General features: G+C 41.8%; 4 protein-coding genes across 6 annotated transcripts; 1 reads left to right on the forward strand and 3 right to left on the reverse strand.

The window, feature by feature from the left end:
- Positions 1–464: 464 nt before the first annotated feature.
- Positions 465–4,410, reverse strand: LOC113738455 (uncharacterized). Its single transcript, XM_027265660.2, has 2 exons — positions 1,222–4,410; positions 465–1,104 (listed from the first exon to the last, which is right to left on the reverse strand). The coding sequence occupies exons 1-2, from the start codon at positions 4,211–4,213 to the stop codon at positions 704–706; spliced, it is 3,393 nt and encodes a 1,130-aa protein (XP_027121461.2). The 5' UTR covers positions 4,214–4,410; the 3' UTR covers positions 465–703.
- A 2,382-nt stretch (positions 4,411–6,792) lies between these two features.
- LOC113739567 (uncharacterized) lies at positions 6,793–12,136 on the reverse strand. Its single transcript, XM_027266818.2, has 9 exons — positions 10,941–12,136; positions 10,670–10,849; positions 10,454–10,529; positions 10,227–10,356; positions 9,948–10,062; positions 8,563–8,654; positions 8,385–8,454; positions 8,200–8,282; positions 6,793–8,005 (listed from the first exon to the last, which is right to left on the reverse strand). The coding sequence occupies exons 1-9, from the start codon at positions 11,094–11,096 to the stop codon at positions 7,909–7,911; spliced, it is 999 nt and encodes a 332-aa protein (XP_027122619.1). The 5' UTR covers positions 11,097–12,136; the 3' UTR covers positions 6,793–7,908.
- A 48-nt stretch (positions 12,137–12,184) lies between these two features.
- Positions 12,185–13,465, forward strand: LOC113738541 (uncharacterized). Of its 3 annotated transcripts, none has more exons than XM_027265775.2 (6): positions 12,185–12,327; positions 12,439–12,465; positions 12,614–12,676; positions 12,869–12,947; positions 13,047–13,092; positions 13,220–13,465. In XM_027265775.2, the coding sequence occupies exons 1-6, from the start codon at positions 12,286–12,288 to the stop codon at positions 13,227–13,229; spliced, it is 267 nt and encodes an 88-aa protein (XP_027121576.1). In that variant the 5' UTR covers positions 12,185–12,285; the 3' UTR covers positions 13,230–13,465. The 3 variants fall into 3 exon arrangements, with proteins under 3 accessions (XP_027121576.1, XP_027121577.1, XP_071901258.1); XM_027265776.2 differs by having other exon boundaries at positions 13,047–13,133; positions 13,220–13,464; XM_072045157.1 differs by lacking the exon at positions 12,439–12,465 and having other exon boundaries at positions 12,187–12,327.
- An 828-nt stretch (positions 13,466–14,293) lies between these two features.
- On the reverse strand, positions 14,294–18,069 carry LOC113739566 (D-3-phosphoglycerate dehydrogenase 1, chloroplastic-like). Its single transcript, XM_027266816.2, has 5 exons — positions 17,313–18,069; positions 15,944–16,320; positions 15,590–15,700; positions 15,409–15,504; positions 14,294–15,276 (listed from the first exon to the last, which is right to left on the reverse strand). Exons 1-5 carry the CDS (start codon positions 17,968–17,970, stop codon positions 14,605–14,607), a joined length of 1,914 nt encoding a protein of 637 aa, XP_027122617.2. The 5' UTR covers positions 17,971–18,069; the 3' UTR covers positions 14,294–14,604.

Raw genomic sequence — 18,069 nt, forward strand, 5'->3', positions numbered from 1 at the left:
TTGACAGGTTTTGTATTTAATGTGCTATTTAATCAATTTTTTATATTTAAACAAATTTATAAAAATTAAAATAATATATTTGTCCAAATCTCAGGGATCAATTCGTTATTTAGTCAAATCTCAAGGGAGGTAAATGAAATTAACCCTTTTCTTTTTCTTGATGTCAAGTAGAATCACTAACATCTCTTAATAGCAGGTAGGTAATTGTTAAATGTCTAGTTATTCAAAGGGTGGACTGTTATTTGTTCAAATCTCAGGGATCGATTCGTTATTTGGTCAAACCTCAAGGGAGGTAAATGTAATTAACCCTAAAATTTAGGTGGCCATTCCCGTCCCGCGGTCCCCACAGTTTCCATCCGTCCGTATTTGACGTTGCAGCTCTTTCCCCAAAAAAAAAAAAAAAAAAAAAAATGCTAATACAGGTCGTAAATTATTGAAGTTTGAATGGAAGACGACACATTAACTAAACCAAACAGGTCGTACTTCTTCTTCTGAAGAAGTACAACCTTGTGTGCCGGTAATTTGAGTTTGGTCGTTGGAGCAGTGAGTGGAGAGTAACAATTACCTCTTTCTCTGCCACCACTCCATCCTTGGTCCTCTCAATACAAAACTGGGTTCATTCTGAGTCTGCTCAAACAAAAACAAGAACAAAAACATCCACCGATTATGAACACTACTACTCAATGGGATGTGGGGAGTCAGTTTAGTTTCTATAACTACATAATAGATTTGATTTGGTTCTAGAAGAAGAAGTAGAAATGGGGTATGCATCTGTGAGCTGCTTCACTACATCTCTCATTGAAGGCCTTTTGCTCGGCTCCTTCGCCGTGCATCTCAATGCCACTAAAAGAACATTGGTAGCCTGCTCCATGACACTCGAATCTATAAATTCATCCAAAAGCCCTGGATCAACTGCATCCTTGATTTCTTCCGCTTCATTCCAAACTGACCGAACCCAGCTCACAAGGTCTTCTTCCCCTTCCCCGTCGTTGAATGAACGAGAAGGATCTAGCAGTGGCTTCTTCCTAGTTATCAACTCCAGCAGAACGACCCCATAACTATACACGTCCGACTCCTTGCTCTTTGTTGTTGTGAATGCATTCTCTGTCAAAATTGTCAAAATACCACAACCACCAGTTAGTACCCTGTGTTAAAAAAAAAATCAACACAATCTATAGAGTTTGGCAAATGGCAATGGCACAAACACATTACATTAATTACCTGGTGCTATATACCCGACAGTTCCAATAACTGCGCTGCATGACATGGAAGCAGCTTGTTGTTCATCGAGAAGCTTGGCAAGCCCGAAATCGGATATATGAGGCTCCCATTCAGAATCCAACAGTATGTTCATAGGCTTAATGTCTCTGTGCACTATCGCGGGATCGCAGTCAAAATGAAGATATGATAGTCCTTGAGCGGTGCCGAGCGCTATCTTATAACGAATGCTCCACTCCAATTGAAGAGGTGGATTCCGCTCGTGAAGAACGTCGTGCAGGCTTCCATTCTTCATGTAGTTGTACAAAATCAAGCCATAGTCCTTTCTAAACCAGAATTCTTCCAACTTGACAAGATTCCGGTGCCTTACAGCTCCAATCGTCTGAATTTCTCTGATCATACTTTTGCTTCCACCCCTACTTCCCGCCGACGCAACCTTCTTTACGGCATACACTCTACCTGAGCCCAATGAAGCCTTGTACACCGTTCCATGCGCGCCCCTCCCAATCACGTACTTACCACTCAGGTTCTCCGTGGCTTCCATTATTTCATTGAGCAGCGAAGAAGCACCTCCTTCAGCAGCAATTGCATTTTGCAGTTTAGGTCCTTTCCTCCGCAGGAACATGTAAGCAAGCCCACCGAGTAGTGAGATGCAAAGTAATGATGACCCCAGCGCTATCATTACCGTTCCTACTTTGCTGCGGCCTCTTTTATTCTCCGATTGAATAGTGCAAGGTCTCAAGAAACTCTTCTCCGTACAACTCGAGCTGCCACCTGAAAGACAATTGACGCAAAGACCCAAGTTTCCTTCAAATGAAGAAGGAGACGAGTTCAGGTGCTTGAGTAATGTTGCAGGTACTGGACCAGCAAAATGATTGTGGGAGACGTTTATGAACACCAATGAGTGCATGTTATCAAGGACCCCTAAGCTTCCCGATAGATTGTTGGAAGATACATCCAGATCTTCCAGCATGTCTAATCTCCCGAGCTCAGGAGGAACTTGACCCATTAATCTGTTACTGCTCAAATTCAACGACCTCATATTTTCACCAGCCTGCGGTGATCCAACTGATGCCGGAATGCTTCCGCCAAATGAATTTCCTCCAAGATGCAGTGTTGAGAGCCTTTCGAATTCAAACAGAAAAACTGGGATATCACCCGCAAATCTATTCTCACTCAGACCCAAGGTTGATAACTCTGTCAGGCTCCTAAAACTGGCTGGAATCGAGCCATATAACAAGTTATTACTGACTTCAAGTTCCGAGAGCTTTTCGCAGTTGGAAAGTTGAAATGGCAATTCACCTTCCAAACTGTTGTGAGATAGATCTAAGGCCTGAAGCTCCACAAGTCTTCCTAGCTCGGGATGTATAGGCCCAGAGAGTTTATTCATGGATAGGTCAATAGAGGTAACTTTTGTTAGATTCGCCAAGCTTATAGGTATTTCCCCACTCAAGTTATTGCTGCAGAGGTTTATGTACACAAGACTGGGATTCTCTACAAAGTCAGGAATGATGCCAGTGAGATGATTCTGTTTGAGAATCAGTCTCGTTAAATTAGAACAGCTTCCGACGCCAGGCGGAATGCTGCCTCGAAAATCATTTTGGCCCAAGTTCAGCTTCCTCAACTGATTTCCAAAGCAAAGATTCGGAGGAATGGGCCCCGTGAATCGGTTACTAGTTAAATCTATTTGCACTAAGGTGCTGTTAATTCCCAGTCCTTGAGGTATAACTCCAGTAAACTGGTTTCCGAACAGAGACAGGTTCCTTAACTGCTTTAGTTCGGTGATTTCGATGGGTATGTCCCCAGACAGATTGTTTTGATAAACTAGAAGATTCTGAAGGCTTTGAATCTTCCATATACCAAGAGGGATTTCGCCAGTCAAATGGTTGGTATAGAGAAACAGGCTCTGCAGCTGGCTGAGCTTTTCTAGCTCAACTGGAATTTGGCCTACTAGTTGGTTTTCCTCTATCCGCAGATCAACCAAGGACGCGCACCGTCCCAGCTCCGGTGGAATTTCTCCTGACAGCCTGTTGTCCGAGAGATAAAGATTCATCAGGTTTCCTAGTTGGGCAAAAGAGGGAGGAATTGGGCCGGTTAAGGCACAACTGACAGCAGCAAATTGTGTTAGGCTGCTGCAATTTCCCAAAGCTGGTGGAATGCTTCCCGTGAAGTTGTTGAAAGAGAAAACAAATGTGTCCATCTCTTTGCAGTTCCCGGAAACGAAAGGAACGTTGCCCTGGAGCATGTTGCTGCTTACATCGAAATAAACCAGGTGCTCAAGACTGTCGAGAGCGTCCGGTAATGATCCAACCAACTGGTTGTCACCCAAATAGAGTTCTTGCAAGGAAGTGCAGTTTGCTATGGAGGGCGGAATGGTCCCTGACAACTGATTTCCGTAGAGCCACAGAGACACAAGCTCGCTGGCGTTTCCAACATTGGATGGGATGGTGCCCGTCAGTCGATTGGTGCTGAGGTAAACGGTGTGAAGGGCTGGGATGGAAAACAAGGAGCGGGGTAGGGTAGCAGTCAGAGAATTGTCGTAGAGGCTTAAGTAGGAAAGACGGTTCAAGTTGCCGAGGGCGAGAGGTAGTCGTCCACTGAAGTTGTTGGAAGAGAGATCCAAGTGCTGGAGACGAGTGGAGTTTCCTAGTTGGGAAGGAATTGAACCAGAAAAGGCGTTGAAGCTCAAGTCAAGTACGGTCAAGTGATATAAAAGAGAAATTTCAGGTCCCAATTGGCCAGAAATGCCATAGCCGGAAAGATTCAAAGAAACCACGAAGAATTGATGACGGGGGTGGCATTGGACTCCAACCCAAGAAGAGCAAGGGGTGGGATGGGAAGCATTCCAGGTAGATTTGATGGAAGGAGGGGTAAGCGTCCAATGCCTAAGAAGTGACAAGAGAGCGGTTCCATCTGAATTGAGAGCAGATACGGCATATACAGATGCGGACAAGCACAAGAAACGCAGCAAACGAATCACAGCAAATATTGCCATCCTTTTTTTTTTTTTTTTTTTTTCTGTCTTCGCTTCCCTTTTTATCCCAAAAAACGAAAAAGAAGGCAGAAAAGCTACGGGAAGAGACGACAGAAACGGTAGGGAATTATCGAGAATTAAATAGTTACCCTGAAAAGACAAGAAGAAGAGGAAGGACGAGGAGGAAAAATGATTGCAAAGATGAATGCGGCGGGAAGCTTACTAGAATACATGACCCCAAGTGGAAAGAGGAAGAAGAGTGATGAGGAGGAGGGTGGTGGGAAGAAAGCATTGGCGTTTTGAGTAGCAAGCAAGCAGATGAGGTGGAAGAAAAGGGGGGCGGTGGGCGGTCATGAATATTACGAGGCTTCGGCCCCAGCAGCAGTGGCAGAAGAGAGCATTGAGGTGAATGAGAGGAAGGAGGTTGGGTTGTTTATTTTTATAGGAGTTAACGGACGGACTACTAGTAGGACTGCTAGTGGACAGACCATACCTTCCTACCACTAGTGTTTCTGTTTGTGTTGTTGGTCAGGAGGAACTTTTTTTTATTAGTAGTATTAGGAATTTAGGATAGAATAATATAATACTCCCTCCGTCCCACTTTAATAGTCCTCTATTCCTTTTTCATCTGTCCCAAATTATAGTCCACTTTTCAATTGAAAAATGTAATTGTATTTTAATTTTTCTAAAATACCCTTATTCAATGTAAGTAGTTGTTACTATAAACCTACCCCATTTAATGAGAGTTGATTCTTTTTTTACCATCAATTCCAGTTCCCATAAAATTGTACCATATTTAATGTGAGGATATTTTAGAAAAATAGCAATCTAAATTTACTTTTCTAACAAAATTAACTACTTTTTCTTAAATTGTGTAAAAAAAGAAACAGAACTATCAAAATGAGACAGAGGGAGTATATTATTATTAAGCGTATCAAAGACAGCAACTACTAAACGACTCACTCAAAACGGGAAGACTGACAGACAACACAGTCCCTGACCCAACTTCCTCTTTTTTCATAAACTGAAATAAACTCACCCACACTTAATTAGACTAATCACGAGAGTTAACAGTTAAATCGGCCCAAAAACAATACAAGAAAGGATCCGTCAATTGGTGACAAGACGGTGCTCCTATTAATTTAACCCACCAGTGACCATGCCATGCGGGCCACCCAATTTAATTATTATTATTTTTATTTTTTTTTTTTAACAATCCTGTCTTCGTCCTCTTTTCTCCACCTTCTCACAATTACGACTAGGGCCCTATTTTGGTTACTTGGGAGAAATCAAATAGGCAGAAACAGTTTCTATATTTCATTACCATACGAATTTGGTAATGGAACTGGAGAATGAGCTTGCAGGAACTGTGTGCCATTGCCATCCACCCAACCACACAACAACCGTACTTGTAACTTTTTGAAGATGAAATCAACATCGTTAGTTGGTGTTACCCACCCACAATAGTATCGGTGTTAGAACTAGGGCTAAAAAAACAAATCGGAAAAGTATTTTATGCTCAATTCCTGGAAAATGGGGGATCAACTTCTGACGCAACCTTCGGATGCCAAAGTCCAAACTAGAAATTTGGATTTGGGCTGCTGAAAATGACTCGTCAATCACTCACACTAAAAAAGCGCAAAACCTTTGGCAAAGCCAATCACAATTAAAGAGAGTAGACTACAAATAGGACGCGACCAAAGTGGAGAGCTTGAACGATAAGAAGTAAAGTGGAGAAGAGGGGAAGCAGCACAGCACCTCTTCTTACTCGGTTTCATACACCAACCAGAGTGAGTCTTCGTGAAGTGAAGGAAGGGGGATTCTGTTGACGTGCGCGGCCGCGGACTGATTTCTTTCCTTTTTACTCTCTTTTTCCCCAGGAGCAAAACCTTTCAAACAAAACGAAGCAGCAATCAGTCAGTCATAAAAGAAGACGTGGTAAACGGGGTGGTGTTTCACATTTATTTAGAAGAGTAGTGGTTGTGGGTTAAAAAGTTCCAACCCACTACAGCTCCCGCTGAAACTCTTCCTCGCATTTTCCACCTCATCCCGCGCGGTGGAAGTAGGCACATCACTCACAGCCACAGGATCCATCATTTCTCACACACACCAACAAAACCCACCCAAAGACCACCAAATTTTTTTAACTTTGGGAATAACTCAAAAAGGATTCAGTAGTCAGTCAGTGATTCTGTCTGAAATCGTAGGAGATGATCTTTCACTCCTGCGCCTGCAGAAAAGCATTTATTACTCTACCAAACTTATTAGAGAATTGCTTCAGACAGCCCAAATTGTACTGTTTCAGAAACCATTCGAGTAAAATATTATTATTGTTGATTCTCAATACTATAAACTTTTCCCCAAGCTAACTATAAAATCAAGATCAAAATGAGAACATCTAGTTAGCTAATGTGAAATCTAGATTAGGCAGTTTACACCAACCGACGACGAAGGGCCACAGTCGATCAGGAACCCAAAAAGGTCATCTGACGTCGTTTGGTTTTAGGGTATCTTCAACGTTTAGACCCACGACAGACAGAGGTAGGGGAGGAAGAAATCCTTCCCAGCCTCCTTGCATGCTATACATCAGGGCACACGGATAACTCAGACTACACAAAGCGCAGCGCCGCACTTTGCCCAAACTTTTTGAGTCGAGACATGAGATCAATTACAAGAGACGTTGATCTACAAAACCTGAAATTTTACAATCACAGGGCTAAAACAAAAGAAAATAAGCGGGGCAACGAACACAAACGTCCAACATTTATTGCTAGGGTAGATATATACTTCAAATCTTTCTTGTTTCAATATTCTCCCTCCCTCCCTCCCTCACTTCACTGCGCTAGACTTCAAACAAGTTGCAGGCAGAGAGCTGGGAAGGCCTCCTAAGCTCAGAGCCAACTTCCAGCCACGTAAAAACAACTACTCAACCAGATGCCAACCTCAAACGTCTAGAATCAGACTGTCCTACTGGAGTTCTGGTATCCAGCAACTAGAGCAGATCACCAAAATGAACAGCAGCTCCAGCAACAATTGACCCTGCATAACAACAATAGAATGGACAACATTCCAGATTCTTGGATTTGCTCATCATGCAAAGCCTGGACGCCAAGAGCGTCAGAGAGCTAATGAACTTATCTTAAGCTTAAGCCTTTATCGAAAGATGCTAGTGACAGCAACGTGATCTGAGTATAATTATCATGACTTATGATATGGGTTTCTAAAATTTCCATGTCATGATGATTGTGCCTGGGGATGAGCCTCAGTTCATTGTGACATGGCATGGCATGTGGTATCCATGGGATCTATAATACATATTGATGACATGGAGAAAATTGGTTTGCAAGGCAACATGTGTAAAAGAAAAGCATTCCTGACATTGTAAAGAGTTGAGGAGTGAAAACCATAAGATTCAACAGCTACAATCCCATGCACCCTTAACATAATATATAGAAACAAAAGTCCTAATCAAGCTAAGAATCATTCTAAGATAGCATTGCCGGAATGCATATGTCCTGCATAAGCAAAATATAACATGGCCCAACAATATGTTCATGAGACCATTTCGTGCATTCATTAACATGTAAGATGCTAATGCTGATGACTTGATGACAAAATGGATGCATGCAACAGCTGCACGATGCATCCTATCATATGTAGTGGTTTGTTTTGCTCAGAGCATAAAGAACAGAATACATCCCCTTCCAGCCAGTCAGCTACTGGTAGGTCATAGTTGGCACGGCTCCATTAGCACCGGAAGCAACTGCTGGATGGTTGGAATCCTTCCTTCTCCCAAATGGGTTCTTGGAATACGTTTCTAATATTAAGAGAAAAACAATGGCCAGGATAAAAGGAGACACAAAACTATGTAACTAGCTAGATTAAGAAAGCAAGAAAATGTTGATATAAATCTAGAGAGAGAATGAGGATGTCAGAGTGTGTACGGCCACACATAGTAGAGACACGCATGCAAACTAAGTCCAGAAAAAGTCATATACAAAGGATATTGGATCCGCATGCCAACCGAACCAGAGCTAGGTATGACAGCACCCTGCAAATTATGATGCACATTGGTAGCACTATTGACATCCTGCAGAACAAAACCAAGAACTCAAATGACAATCTAAGAAAAGCAAACAGCTATAAGACCAAGGAATTGCATCAGAGAGCAATTGCATCCTCGGATACTCACTTCAAACTCAATGAAGCAGACTGTGTGTCTTTCCTGCCTCAATACCTTCATCTGCTTAAAACCAGGTTGTCTATGGTCATACAAAACAAAGCACAAGAAATGAATTAGTATCACTGAAGAAACATTTTCGCTTCTCTCAACATCTCAAGGAGAAATAAAAAATGAAAAAGATGCATACGCGCTGAAAAGACCCCTGAGCTCTTCCTCATTTATGTTCTCTCCAAGATTTCCAATGAACAGTGTGTTGCATGGCGGGTTGTCCTTAGTGTTCTACAAGACGGCAACAGAACTGCCTCAGAAAGGGGAAGCATAAGAAGATAAAGAACAGAAAATACTCAAAAATTAATAGAACCGGGAACCGCGCCAGACTGGAACCAAAACTGAGAGCCGGAGAGGAACCGTAGGTAACGGATCCGATTCTGGTTCCAGTTCCAGTTCTCTAAAAATAGAACCAGAGCCATCTAAAAAATTTGAGAAAAAATAAAGCTTGAGCCAAGTCCATGCTGTCCAACTTGGAAATATTCTTAACTTCTCCAAAATCCTGTATCTAGTCTTCTATTTAAAATTGTTACTACCATTCAATAGTGCGAGGTGATGAATATACAAAAAGCAATTGCAATAACCCACCTTTCAATAAGCTTCCTCTTTTACCCTTTTTTTCTGGGGGAAGGACAGGCATATTCGCATTCATGGGCACCTTGCTGTACTTTTCATGAAGTTTCTATCATTTTTTCTATTCCTTATTCAATAATAATAATAAAATCAAAATCCTACTTTCTTCTATATTTATTTTCTTCACATATGCTTTATTTTAAATATATTGTCACATTATTCTTGCAACAGGAACAGGAACTGGAACCAAAACCAGGACCGTAACGGGAACCAGAACTGGAAGTTTCAGAACCCATTACTGGGAACTGTCACATAATGTGCGGTTTTGGTTCCACCATTCCAAGGAACCGAAACCAGTAGTTCTAGAACTGTAACCGCAGTTCTAAAACCATGGCCATGTCTACTCATGACGACTTCCCCCCATATAAAAGACAAGTGTATCATTACTATTTTTTGACCTAAAAGCAAAAGAAAGCACTAAATTCCCCTACATCAAAATTTCCAGTAATGCCCTCTCTTCATATGCCCTAAGATTTATGCAAACCCAAAAAAAGACAAAAGACAAAGTTAACCATTAAAAAGAGACAGACTTAGGATTGGAGCCAAAATTTAGTAGAAAATGTAGTCTGATTGAGCTTTATACATTCAGCTTTCTGAATAATGACATTTTATACATTAATCAAAGATTCTGGAACTCGTCATGCTTTGCCGTGCTGGCCAAGGAGACTTTCTAACTACACATATTATGGTTTTGAACCCTTTCAGGCGGGTATTTTGACTTTGCTCCCTCACCCTGACATATATCCAATAGTATGAAAGCAGATGGAATATAAACAAAACAACGATACAAACTATCAGGGTGCAAAATTCAAGCCATATTATCTGTCTAGAACACAACAAAACTGCTAAACTAAGAGACATGTATCAAAACAGAATATAGATGTAGGTCACCTGAACAGGTACATAACTGCTTGGAGCCGAAACAGGGGCAGGAGCAGGCATTGGTACTGGAGCAACAGGATAACCAGCATATGGATCATATGGTGGGGGGGCTGGAGCCATATACCTAAGCCATACAACATAATCTCAGCAAACCAAAATTTGATATCTACAGGCAACTTTGGACAATCATCAAACATATATTCGACCAAATAATGCACATGAAGTCATGCTTCCATGCAACAGAATAACTGTGCAAGGGAAAAACAGGCAGCGAGAAAAGCAGTTTACCCATGGGGCCCCCAAACAGGTGCTGGAGGAGGATGAAAAAGAGATGGACTTGAATAACCTGTGTGCGTATAATCACCACCAGTTCGCAATCGTTTACTCTGATCATATGCATTTGAGTCGGCAACTATCCCTGCAGAACAAACAGAAAATACATATCCAAATGGCGAGAAAAATTGCACTTTCAGAACCGTAATACTGATGTCTGAAGTTAGATGGAAAATACTCACCCCTCTTTACAAAAAGATTCTTCTTGGCCATCTCAGTGTGCAATATCGAATTTGATTCGGCATCAAAAACCAAATCCTGTAGCCCATATACATCATTTGCCCAAGAAAACAAAAAGGAGAACAGTTTTAAAAAGAAAAAGAAGAAAAAGAAGAAAAAGAAAAAGAAGGATCAACTAGTAGAATAGGAATAACAGAAGAAATTGGAGGTGCAATTACCCGAAGGGCATCCTTCGCAGCAATAGCTTGCTGAGGAGTGGCAAAGAGGGCAAATCCCATGGGATGTTCGCCTTTGAAGTTGACCTGAGACGCCTCGTATCCCGGCAACCATCTCAGTAGGTTCTGCAGCTCTCTCTCCTTGACGTCCTCAGGCAGCCCAGATATGAAAATTGTCCGAACCTTAGGGGAGAAGCAAAAAGTTTCAAGTTTCACCCCCTTTTTTTAAATCACTTTCACAGCTACTGTAATAATTCGTCGAAGGAAATCTTACCTCATCGATGGGAAGGCGGTTATGATTATCCATGGGGATAGGAGCAGGGTGAGGATGCGGTGGGGGTGGAGGAGGAGGAGCAGCGACTGGAGGCGGAGGAGGAGCTGCGGCCGGAGGCCATTGCTGGTGGTAGGGGTGAATTCCGGCACCAGCCATAAGAAATTGAGAAGCAATTGTGATTCTCCGCTATTAGGTCGATCGGAAATAAACCCTAGCGGTCCCAGGCAAAGGTAAGACAACGACAACGACGGCTAGTGCTGGACCACCACCAAAACCACCAACGCAACGCAACGCAACTCTCCGATGGATTTGGATTTTGTAGTGCTACTTGCTCGAGATTTCTTCCTCTCTTCTTCTTTTTTCCTTTCTCGGTTTGCTAATTTTCCTTTTCCCCAACACCCCAACCAAACCACTTTTTGGTTGAATTACTGTTGAGAGCCGGAGACCCGGTTCCTTTTTGAAGTTTCGACTAGACCTCTCACAATTTGTCTGTTTTAACTTCTGCTCCTATACTAAGTTCCTTTTGGAATTTTCTCCCTATTTTAAATGATTTTTTCGATAAGTTTATTATTTAAGGGTCAAACTTAGCTCTTATTGTATTTAAATTGTATCAGAACATCTACTCGACTCTAAGATGTTTGTAAATAAAATTTTACTATCAACATTGTTTGATGAAAATATAAAATCACTGTAAATCAATGATTAGGAATTCTGTTATTGTCAGCCAGCGCAGCAGTTGTGGACTTGAATTTATGTAACAAATATATGCACGAGCATATTAAATTTATGTGGCTCCAAATTATTTACCTGCATCACAAATACAATTTTCGACACAATTTTTTATCTCGCATATATCACATCACAAAAAAGTGTTACAATAGTCATTCCAAATAATATCATCGTATCCAAACACACTCAAAAATCGGAGAACAGATCTAGAAAACACAATTCAATGTGCATGCACCACAATTAATTAAGTGAGGCCAAATACACCAAACAAATGGCAATAGGCTATCATTTTATTTTGGCGGGGGAATTAGAATTATTTAGATAACAGATTTGATGAAAATCGTAGGGGGACTATGAATGATCAAGCAAGTGTGGTGGCGTTGGCAGAAATGTCGTCCAAGGAAACAACAACGGCTTACAGAAAAAGTTTGAAAGAGGCCCAGGAGCCCAATAGAGTAAGTGTACAAAACACAGCCCAAACCTGAGTCTATTGATCGGCATCTTTAGGAAGTGAAGAAAGCGGGGGAGCCGTCTGTGGTTAGGGTTTTCGGGGCGCAGAGGGCAAAAGCTGGTTGGTTGAAAGGCGACTGAGCGGGAAGAAGCAGCAGCAGCAGCCATGGCTAGCACCAAAGTTCAGAGGATTATGACCCAACCTATCGTACGTCGTCACTGACTCCAAACTCACTTTCGTTTCTTCGTTCTTTCCTTTTTTTTTTGCTTTGGCCTGAACAGTTGATTTTTTTTGGGGTCTAATTGGGTGCGGATGCAGAACCTGATATTCAGGTTTCTTCAAAGCGTAAGTTATCTTCTTCCTTTTTCTTCTTACTGTTTGTAATTAAACGCATATTTTGTTGGTCAATTGTTCATATTCAGCCTGCAAAAAACAAGTTCATGTTGGGGATTACTTGTTAGTAGTGTGACGTCCATTCTTTCGACTTTGGCAGAAAGCTCGAATTCAGATTTGGCTCTTTGAGCAGAAGGATTTGAGGATTGAAGGCCGCATCATTGTAAGCCTTCTTTTTCCTTTTTTTTTATTAAAATTATTTACTAATCTTGCTTGAGGTTATCTATCCAGTTTCACCTACGTTTGGGGTTTTGTTGCGGCATTATCTTATCTCTACTCCTTTGTTCCACAAGATATTACAGTCGAAGGGAATGCTGATTTAGTGTCTTACAGCTCTTGTTCTTTATTTTGACAGGGTTTTGATGAGTACATGAATTTGGTCCTGGAAGATGCTGAGGAAGTCAACATAAAGAAGAAGACCACGAAGCAATTGGGTCTGTAACTGAAATGTGCATTTTTTTCCATCCTTTACCTGATTTTTCATGCTTCTTTCTTTGAATCACTTCTCTGGTGTTTATATTGCCTTTGTTTAGGGAGGATACTTCTGAAGGGGGACAATATCACATTGATGATGAACTCGTATGGCTAAGCTCTCTCTCTCTCTCTCTCGTGAAGCCCATGTATAGAATAAGCTATCCTGAAACACATAAGACCATTGCATTTTCTTGAATTTTGCTGATTTCATATTGCATTTCGTTTTTTGCAGGGGTAAATGATGTTCCTGGCTTTGATGCCTAGATGTTCGTGAATGTTTCAGTTACTACCAGCGCACTTGGATGGTTTATTTTCAGTGATGATGTATTCTAGATACTCAATAGCTTTTCTCTTATTCATAGCTTTATGTCTCAGCTATTAACTTTTAGTATGAGCTGGTAAGCCAAATTGTATCTTCCAGAATTGTTGTATGAATTGGGCAATGGCTTCAAATTCAATTGCCTATTATGTTTTCTCCTTCGTCATTAGCCAATTAGGGATAATCTTTAGGCTCATTATTATTTTCGTTTAAGTGTTGTATTTCCTCTTTTGGGATGCTGGGACTACTTGAGTCGAATTTCACTTTCATGTAATTTCCTCAAAAGATAATTGTTGATGTTGAAAGAAAGATTGAGGTTCTCTTAAAAAAAATTTTAACATGTTTGTGTTTTGAGTAGTAGTTCTCTAATGATGACCATGGATTTGGAGTTTAAGAAGAGATGGTAGTGCCTTTCCACTTGATCATCCGATTGTGTCTTTTAGGATGTGTTAAGTTTTCTTGACGTTCATTTCATCCGCTGCAACTTGGTAAATGCCAGTCCTTTTTGTAAGCGCAGTCTGGACAAGAATGACATTTGGAGTTTTGAACAAAGAGCTTACGAAACGTTTTAGAAAGTGGTGTTAGAACCTGGAAGGAAGCAAGGGTGCTTTTTTTTTTTGGCTCTTCTTGTCCTTTTGCAGAGAGAGAGAGAGAGAGAGAGGAGGGGTGTGATGGTGATGGTAACGGAGGTGGAGGCGGAGGTGGAGGGGGGGGGCGCGGAGTTATTTGGGGGTATCCTACCTATCGTGGCTGACTATGACTATGTCTTTGGAACATATGATCCTAACTGAAAGGATTTAAATGAAGCTTGATAGAACCTCAAAGTTGGTAACTCACCTGCAATAGTTGTTGAATCGAATTGTTTAACTGATAAGATATAGCGCAAGTTAGATCACAGATTGGGAAAGGCTAAATGGAGAACAGTAGTGTGTCAGATCTAAATATTTTCTTGAATGAACATTTCGTTCACATATCATGAAATGAAGATTGAATACGAAGCAGAATGCATGAAAATTTATGAAAGGGCGGCCCGCCCCACAGAAAAAACACAAAATACAAGCCAATATACAGCAGTAGACCGCAATTGATGTTCCACAATGAAAACAAAGCAACAGCAATCACTTCCTGACATTTTGCTACAGATAATTATATCCCTATGAACAGTTACAACAGGGTTTCCGTGAAAACTCACCTTCTGGAAGTAGATGGAGCGCAACACATGGTTTTAGTAGCAGTCACCTTTTGTTCTCAAAATAATCCTCAGAAAGACACCAAAACATGTCACCAGCAAAAGCGCTCTACAGTTCAAGGAACACGAACTCTTCAACTGCAGGCACTTCCCCCACCTTCTTAAGGGTATCCTTGTCAGGTTCTTCATCTACTCCGATGGCCATGATTGCCTTTATCCTCTTAGCCGTCCTTCCTACGCTCATAAAGCTGACATTGACATTGCTCTCTCCAAGAATATTCCCAACTCTCCCAATCATTCCGGGTTGATCAACTTGGCGGCACAGTATCAGATTCCCTTCCAAACTAACATCCACACTAAATGATCCCACACCTGTTAAATGAGGGATTCCATACTTCACCTTGCCGTCGATGCTAATATTTCCTGTCTCTGACAATGCGCTTGCAAATTTAGATTGAACATTGCTAATTTGAACTTGGATTGAGTCGACAGGGTACTCAGGAGAGGAGTCAACAAAGACTCGTTCCTCGCTAATCCGAAGGCCCTTCTGTTTTGCTGTGAAATCAGCATTTACCAGGTTTACAAATGAGATGGATATTGGCTCTATAATGCCTTTCACTATCATGGCCCTCAGAAGCCTGGTATCCAAGTTGTCCGGGTCCCGAGCTGATCTATAGACGACCTTCACAGATTGGATGCCACTCCCACCAGCTACTAACTGCACAGCTAGTCTTCCTAACTTCTCAGCTAAGACAACATAGGGAGCCAACTCTGACATCACCTGAGTACAGCAGCCAACCGGAAGACAATGAAGGAGGGTCATAGAAACATCAATGTCTTCTAGTGATTACCTCAGCCAAATGGAAGACAACAAATAAGGGTCATAGAAACATCAATGCCTTTAAGTGATTACCTCAGCAGGAACCATAGGAGCATTAACAGCAGTTGCCGCAAGTTCCCCTTTCAATGCACCAACAACGGCCTCAGCTATTTCAACTGCAACGCCTTCCTGAATGTGTTTAAAAGGATGATAAAGTAAGAAATGACAGTCAATTTACAGTTGAAAATAATCCCAAAAGAACAGAAATCTATACTTGTGCTTCCTTTGTGCTTGCTCCAAGATGTGGTGTAACAATGACATTCTCATGTTGCACCAATTTACTATCTTTTGGCGGTGGCTCCTCTGTGAACACATCAAGTGCTGCCTGTTGCATGCCAAGATAAAGCCACGGCTGAGTGGTAGAACGAAGCATCGGAGTTTGGATTAAAGTCATACAAAATAATATCGCAAGCAAAGGAAAACACACTCTTAAGAGAACTTTTTGTAACTGACAAGGGTACAAACTGAAGGCTAACCCAACTTTGACTGTCACATCTGAAAGGTTGATATATGGAAAATCTAACCTGTAAAACCAAAAGAAATAAGAGTTAAACCGTGATGAGCATACCTGTGCAACTGTACCGCTGTCAAGGGCCCTAACTAATGCGTCTTCATCAATGACACCGCCCCTTGCAACATTTATAATGCGTGCTCCTTTCTTCATCTTTGAGAATGTTTCGTCATTAAATATCTTGGAAGTAGCAGGAGTAAGAGGCATGTGAAGTGAAATGAAGTCCGCAGTAGAAATTGCCTCATCGAAAGAGACTAAATCCACACCAATGGCACGGGCTCTATCTGCCGGGGCATAGGGGTCATGTGCAATAACATTCATACCAAGGCCTTTTGCACGCCTTGCAACTTCAGAACCAACTTTTCCAAATCCCATAACAGCCAGTGTTTTCCCAACCAGTGAAACACCAACGTACTTGTTACGCTGCCATTTTCCTGGAAAAATCATGGTTTTTGCACGTTCAAGTAAAATCTAACTACAATAAAATGCTGTATTGGAAAATCACATTGCTTTGCAAACTTGTTCAATTCCAATTTGAAGCTCTAAACTACATATGTCCAAGCGTAACCGTCATACCAACCTTATAGTAGAAGACCAAATTTGAATTCCGAGCAAATATGACATTGTATTGGCAGCAAAATTTACTAAAGGCACGACGTTGTTCTATAACAGTTGGTGAATCTGCTTATGCTACCTAAAAGCAAATCCTCCAGTTCCCCTTAAAAGAACAGCTGATAGCTGACAACCACAATATCGGGATAAACCAAGTAATTTGCACAAATTGTACTTATTTCATATATCACCAAGTATTTATTTCATACTCTTGGAAGGCTGTCGCAGATTTGGGGTAATTCGTAGTCAGAATAACTGAGCATAAGCCCAAACTTCTGTACAGAAGTCCGTTCCGACTATCAACAGCATGGAGACCAAAAACTTAAAAACTGCGAAGGGCAGAAAAAAAAAAAAAAAAAGAAGCAACATGGAGAAGTAGGAAGGTTTGACGAGTGAAACATCATAAACTTCTGATGTTGCAGGATCAAAAACTGAGCCTACTAGTAACAGCCGTGGAAAGTAAAAGAGAGTATCAAGTGTACAAGAAACCCACAGCTGCTAATATATTTACACCAAAATACATGTCCAACGGTCTGTCAGCACGTAGCTGCCGAGTAAGCCAAAACTTGAGCACAACGCACGGAAAAAAAAATATTATTATTACCATACAAAAAGAAGAAGACGGATAGAAACATCCGATCCCATCCAACAACTATTTTAGCCGCGTTTTTAAAAACTGATCTGATCCAAGAAAATGTTTTTTTTTTTAAAAAAAAAGAAGAAGAAGAAAGAAAGAATGAATGAATGATACGTAATAATAGTACTCCACAAGAGTCGAGTAATTTTGCATATGAAACTGACAATTTTGGTTTACCAGCTTTCATGGAGGCATCAGCCTGAGGAACATTGCGAGCCATGGAAGCAAGGAGGGCGATGCCATGCTCGGCGGCAGCAATGGTGTTGGCGGTGGGGGCATTGACGACCAAGCAGCCGAATTCGGTGGCAGCCTGCAGATCGACATTGTCAATTCCAACACCGGCACGGCCGACGACCTTCAAACGGCCCTGAGCAGCCTGGAAGACCTGTCGGGTGACTTTGGTGCCACTGCGGACGATGAGGGCGTCGCAGAGGGAGATCTTGGCGCAGAGGTCGTCGGGGGACAGATTGTAGGAGCAATCGACGTTGGCAAAGGTGCGGAGGAGCTGGAGGCCGGCTTCTCCGAGCTTCTCGGAGACAAGAATGGTGGGTTTGGGAGGGGTAAGGATTGAATCACGGCGAGGGGTGGGGTCGGAGAAGGAGATGGAGGCGGATTCAACGGCGGTTTTGAGAACGTTGAGAACAGGAGGAGAGGACCTATTTCTATTTGGGGCGTAGAGGAGTTTGAAGGAAGCAGAGTTGTTGGAGGGAGTGGGAAGGAAGGAAAGCTTACTAGTAGGAGTAGGAGCAGAAGTAGGAGGTAAGTCCGAGGATTGCTGAGTTATGAGTTTCGTAGAAATGAATGCTGCAGCTGCTGCTGTTGCAGAGGAAGCCATCTTCGTTGTGCGGAGCTGTCTCTCTTTTTTTTTTTTTTTTCCTTTTTCTCGCGCCTCTCTTTCTCTCTCTTCAGTCTTTCCGGTGCTCTGCGTAGGCAC

The sequence above is a fragment of the Coffea arabica genome, chromosome 4c (assembly GCF_036785885.1).
Source record: "Coffea arabica cultivar ET-39 chromosome 4c, Coffea Arabica ET-39 HiFi, whole genome shotgun sequence".
Lineage (NCBI taxonomy): Eukaryota > Viridiplantae > Streptophyta > Magnoliopsida > Gentianales > Rubiaceae > Coffea > Coffea arabica.

Coding starts and splice junctions, on each gene's coding strand:
- LOC113738455 (XM_027265660.2), bottom strand. CDS start 4,213: ATGGCAATATTTGCTGTGATTCGTTTGCTGCGTTTCTTGTGCTTGTCC. Junction 1,105..1,221: donor TGTCGGGTATATAGCACCAG/GTAATTAATGTA, acceptor CAATTTTGACAG/AGAATGCATTCACAACAACA.
- LOC113739567 (XM_027266818.2), bottom strand. CDS start 11,096: ATGGCTGGTGCCGGAATTCACCCCTACCACCAGCAATGGCCTCCGGCC. Junction 10,850..10,940: donor ACCGCCTTCCCATCGATGAG/GTAAGATTTCCT, acceptor TTCTCCCCTAAG/GTTCGGACAATTTTCATATC. Junction 10,063..10,226: donor CCTGTTTGGGGGCCCCATGG/GTAAACTGCTTT, acceptor TGTATGGCTTAG/GTATATGGCTCCAGCCCCCC.
- LOC113738541 (XM_027265775.2), top strand. CDS start 12,286: ATGGCTAGCACCAAAGTTCAGAGGATTATGACCCAACCTATC. Junction 12,328..12,438: donor GGATTATGACCCAACCTATC/GTACGTCGTCAC, acceptor GTGCGGATGCAG/AACCTGATATTCAGGTTTCT. Junction 12,948..13,046: donor GAAGACCACGAAGCAATTGG/GTCTGTAACTGA, acceptor GCCTTTGTTTAG/GGAGGATACTTCTGAAGGGG.
- LOC113739566 (XM_027266816.2), bottom strand. CDS start 17,970: ATGGCTTCCTCTGCAACAGCAGCAGCTGCAGCATTCATTTCTACGAAA. Junction 15,505..15,589: donor CAAGCACAAAGGAAGCACAA/GTATAGATTTCT, acceptor AAACACATTCAG/GAAGGCGTTGCAGTTGAAAT. Junction 15,277..15,408: donor CTCCTATGGTTCCTGCTGAG/GTAATCACTTAA, acceptor TGCTGTACTCAG/GTGATGTCAGAGTTGGCTCC.